This window comes from Polistes canadensis, unplaced genomic scaffold, assembly GCF_001313835.1.
Source record: "Polistes canadensis isolate GaletaPanama2010 unplaced genomic scaffold, ASM131383v1 scaffold_417, whole genome shotgun sequence".
Taxonomy (NCBI): domain Eukaryota; kingdom Metazoa; phylum Arthropoda; class Insecta; order Hymenoptera; family Vespidae; genus Polistes; species Polistes canadensis.
This window is the reverse complement of record NW_014569964.1, coordinates 62271-67921: the sequence shown is the minus strand read 5'-3', so window position 1 is coordinate 67921 and position 5651 is coordinate 62271. Positions and strand designations below refer to the sequence as shown.

Below are 5651 nucleotides of genomic sequence, written 5' to 3'. Positions count from 1 at the left end.
GTTTAATAAATCTGTAATAGTTACTTTCTAGACAATCGAATATATGTAGTTTTATCATAGAAAAATAGAAAAAAAAAAAAAAAGATAAAAGAAAATAAAGAAAGAAAGAAAGAAAAGTTTTAAGAGTCGAATTCGATATATTATTCGTGACACGTGCCACTGACGGATGAATTCAATTCACTTTCGATCGATCGAAGGAAGAAATCGTAATGCTTTTGAAATATTCACGGAAGTTTGATAGATTGCTTTGGAAATATTAAATCACGTGGAACGTTCGATTCTTCTTTCATTTCTATGCGTCCTTTTAAACCGGAGGTAGATACATATATATATATATATTGTTAAAGAGTAAAAGCTTCTCAATGAATAAATCGCGAATTGAAATTTTCTCGCGATTCTCTAACGTATTCCTCAATAATTTGTTTCTCCACTGTATATAATCGATACGGGGTTTTTCTTTATAAAGGAATATCGAGGTAAAAGAGAAAACGTTAATTAAGTTGGTCGCCGAATAAATTCCCGTTATGTGAAACAAGAAATACTTCGATGTTTATTATTTGCTTCGTTCGTTTCATTTTACTGTTAGCGAGAAATTTAATTTTTTTTTCTGTTTCTGTTTCTTTTTTTTTTTGTCTCTTCCCTTCTTTATTCTCTCGTGTAAATACGCGTTCATACATTTATTTATATAAGGTATTACAAAACGATTGAATATATTTCACGAGGTATTAAAATTATAACAAGAATATTCTCAGACAAATTGTTTGATAAAAAAAAAAAAAAAAGGGAGAAGAAAAAGCACGCGGCGGTAAAAATAATTTTCTACGTAGGATAAACGTTCGAGAAATGTTTCAAGGCCGTCGCGTTAATTTTTTTTCTTCAACTGAATCTTGTATTTTTGTATTTTATTTATAGTACAACGGTGGGTGTGGTGTTACGTGGGTGGATTGAAATAATTCGACTTTGAAATTCAATTTTGTGCGTTCAATCGATACAAAAAAAATTATTTCTAATTTCGTATACAAAATTATGCATCAATATTCTTTTCATAAAATTCATTTTTCGTTAAATGTTTTACTGTTAATTTAAGTGTGAGATATTTTTTTTTGTATAATAAATGCATAGATATAGTACAACACACACACACACACACACGATGGTGATATTTCATTTACGTGCCAACAGACAAAGCAACAACGTCTGGCACCATTGCTAACAGAATTGATAAACGTGAAGCTTGTTCTAAAATGAAAATGGAATTATTTCGTGAAATTATAAAAAAAAAAAGAAAGAAAATAATCAGAACGGAAACAATTGTTCAAATCAATATAAAATGTTTCGTCAAATTAAATCGCGAATAAATTCGTGATAATAAATCGAAAAGAAAAAAAAACAAAATAGGACGTATCGAATTTCAAATTAATATTAAAACTTTTACACGAATTATAGTTTACCACACACACATATAAATCGTTTAAACGAATTTTCGGATATTCGTGGAAAAACGAGTATGAGAGAATTTTCGAAAGTGGTCGGAAAATTTGAATTTCGCACGTTCGAGGATGAAAAAAGGATAAAAAAAAAGGAATAAAGAAGTAGAGAGAGAGAGAGAGAGAGAGAGAGAGAGAGAGAGAGAGAGTGAGAAGGAAAATCAGTGGAAGGAGATAAAAGTGAGTAGCGAAGCGTACGTGGTCTATATTGAAAAATATTCAATTTCAATAAAGTGGTGTTACATTATAACTCGAATGCGCGAATCGATCATCGAAAAAATATGAACGGTTTGCGAAAAACAAAAAAAAAAAGATATAGACATATATACATATATAGAAAACTAGAAAGAAAGAGAGAGATAGAGAGAGAGATACAATGAAAAAAAGATAGAGACAGGTGTAAGGTGCGGGGGTGGGTGGTGGGGGTTAGAGGGGGGTTGGAAACGCGAGATAGTGGACATATACATATATAAAAAAATAGAAAGATAGAGAGAGAGAGAGAGAGAGAGAGAGATACAATGACAAAAAGATAGAGACAGGTGTAAGGTGCGTGGTGGGGGTGGGGGTGGAAAGGATGGTCGAAGGGGGTTGGAAACGCGAGAGTGTGGACATATAAATATATAAAAAAATAGAAAGTTAGAGAGAGAGAGAGAGATAGAATGACAAAAAGATAGAGACAGGTGTAAGGTGCGGGGGTGTGGGTCGGGTGGGGGTGGAAAGGATAGTCGAGGGGTTGGTTAGAGGGGTGGTTGGAAACGCGAGATAGTGGACAATACGCGTTCGCATCTGCCTTGCAAATCGGAGCGAATATTTAAATTTGGCGTATCTATCAAACGTAGCAAATCGTTCCCTAGCTAGATTCTATGTAACACCCCGGAGGGAGGGTAGGGCTCGTTTTAAGCGACGGTGATTAAATCCGAGGGCAAAATTTCATTCAACGTTAGGTTACATCGTTGAAAGTACAAAAAAAAAAAGAGAGAGAGTATTTCGTTTATTCATTGTTTACGAATATTCTTTTGTCAGGTTTAAAAACATTAGGGGGTATTATATTATATAGTATATATTGTATAAGCAATAGTTATATCGTGATTATAAAAAAAAAAAATATTTTTTTGATAGATATATTATTCGCGTATAAATATTTTAATTTTCTCTATTTCTTTTTTATTTTTTTTTTTTTTTTAAATAAATATTATCTCTTTTTTTTTATTCGTGTTTTATGTAAATGATATAGAAACATTGTTGTTTTGTAATCGGTATTGTTTTGTAGTTATAATTATTCATGGAAAAATTCATTCTAAGCTAGATTTGCATTTTTTTTTTTTTATATAAAACAATAGTTCGTAGATTTATTTTTACTATGATAACGTGGAAACGGTGTGTTGGGATTTTATCGTTGTGTTTTATCTAACAAAAAATATTTATACACACACACGTTTATAATAAATGTAAAATACTTATATACACGTTTGGGGTGGGGGGAGGGGTCGGCGGGGGCAGGGACACACATATAGACGACTTATTTTATATATGTATAGATAAATGCAAGTTAACCGATCCAATGCAGCTTCCTGTTGACAGTGAGCAGCATAAGCAACCGTCAATCCCTTGTGACATCTCTCGGTTTGCATGGCGGACACATAAAATACAAAGTCCGCACCGTCGATTCCGGGACCGGCTTTACTTCCTTCCGCCACTTGACAATTGTGACCCGTAGCGTTGCAAATTCTACACACCTGCGAAAGCAAAATTCAAGGTATCAAAGCGGAAATTCGCACCTTCCGCTTGAAAGCCGATCGAGAGTTAGTCAGTTAATAAATATTCATCGTCGATATCGGTTTCTCGATAATTCATTTCTAAAAACATCCCTTGTTATCGGAGATATTTCATCGATATTAATTAGATATTATTATACTTAGACGGATTTAGGATTAACAATAATAATTTGTTGTTGTTGTTGTTGAGGTTTTTGAATAATAACGATCAAATTAACGAAGTTTAGATGTGTTGTGTTTGGAATATTAACATAAAGAGAAATGTATGTCTGCTTAAATAAAAAAAGACGCTGAAGTTTAAAGATTAAGTTGCTGAATAAGTCTCAATAAAAGGACGAAACGTCCAACTTAGTTAAATTCAGTTCTACTTCTTTTTTATGTCCAAGTTCCCTATGAACCTTTATCATCAATAATAATGAATTTTAGTGAATATATTTACTACTATGATATTTATTATTTCATTATATTTCTATTTTTTGTTTCTTTTTCTTTTTCTTTTTATACGTAATTCTATACATATTCTCGTGAATAATTATTACTTTTTGATTTAATCAACGACATATTGTAATTGATTTTATTTTTATCGGTATACAGAGGTATGAGATAATTCAAGAAAATTTATTAAAATTTAAATTAAATTAAAAGAACATATTCTCTCGAGTAAATAACTCAAATGGGGTAAATAATTTTACGTAGAGTTCGTTAATCTTTTTAGATGTAAAAGAGAGAGAGAGAGAGAGAGAGAGTCTTTAATTTTTCTTATGCCAATTAACGTTGCTTACACTTTTACGACTTTGTGATAAAAGATTTCACACTCTTGGATTATCAACGAATAATAGAAAAAGAAATAGAAATCTAAAACTTTGTAAAATATTTTATTCGAGTTACTATCACACATATATATCTTTGATAAAATAATTGTGTTTTATTTGTGAAGAATTATTATATTATTTATTTTTAATCTATTGGTGGGTTATCCATTTGTTTTAATTATTTCCAATTGATCGATATTTGAAAATGATAATTCGATTAGTTAGACGTATAATATTAAATGTAGTTAATATAGGGATTGATTAGTCAGTAGAATTTAGTTTGAAATCGTAATGAGAGGCATCTATATTCGCGTTTCGAGAAGATCATAAATTAGTGGCTTAATTAACGTTACTTCCGAAGGTAATGAGTAATTACTTACGTCAAGATGGTCCTCTGGGACGACCACCTCTCCGCACATGGTAGTTGAACGACAAGTATCTATGCAGTGAGTGTGATGATCTTGCACGAAAACTTGACTACTCTCGCATTTCCTGTAACAATTTAAAATCATATTGATTTAATATATTATTCATTTTTAATTAGATATTCAATTAAACGACAAATTTATTATCATTAATATTAATTATTTTCAAGAAATCATTTGTGATTAAACGATACACATTATAATACACAATTACACACATATACAATCTTGCGAAATTTTATTATAATAATTTAAAACAAAGAAAAACAAAAATAAATCACACGAATGATCAATTAATAATTAAGTTTCTTTTGGTAAAAAATAAAATGACTGGGGTTTTAATTGAAAGAATGAGAAAAGCAATAAAGAGTGAGAATAATAAGAGCAGGGGGAGGAGGAGGAGGAGGAGGGTGACGAGGAATGTAAGATATTAGAAAGAGAAAAATATATATATATATATATATATATTCGTGTTGAACGATAAGCGATAAGAAGAAACATTTACGGATTTTCGATCTACGTTTTTCAGAAAAGAAAGTGCTGTTGCTTGCTGCTGCTGCTGCTGCTGCTACTATTTTTACCTCTTTGATCTTATTGTCCCGTTCTCGAGTTTTCTCTGGTATTGTCTCGTGTTCTTTCACGTTGAGAATTTATTAAAGAGACTGCTCTTTCCTTTACATTTTTTTCTCTTCCTCTTTCTTTCTTTCTTTCTTTCTTTTTTTCTTTCATTTTCTTTAGCTTTTTTTTTTTTTTTCACGAACTCTCGAATAGATCTTAGAGACATTCGCGTTCGAGAAAGAAAAAGCCGATTCTTAATTAAGACTTTAATTAAGCTTCTTATCCGAGAAATTTCGAAGTTTATGTATTAGGAATGATTCTCGAGTTCTCTAAAGTCGATAATTATTATCGAGACAGTCAAATAAATTCTTTCGTACTTAGTGAAATAGTTTCGATGATCTTGTTAACTTTTATTTTTACGGATCATTTTTTACTTCGTAATATTCATTGAAAACAATTTACACGAATTATAAATAACAAATAATTCATACAAAAATTATATTTTCAATTAGATATTAAAATACTATTTAAGAAATAAATCAATCAATTTAATGTTTATATATATATATACAAAATATATTATATATAAAAAAA

General features: G+C 30.4%; 1 protein-coding gene across 1 annotated transcript in view; it reads right to left on the bottom strand.

Annotated features, from left to right (window-relative positions):
- LOC106792390 (leishmanolysin-like peptidase) overlaps positions 1–5651 on the bottom strand; it is a gene marked incomplete at its 5' end in the record, with an annotated part of 68359 nt that overhangs the window by 11897 nt on the left and 50811 nt on the right. The window contains 2 exon segments of the mRNA XM_014758797.1: positions 3042–3223; positions 4455–4566. Coding sequence (XP_014614283.1) covers positions 3042–3223; positions 4455–4566 — 294 coding nt within the window.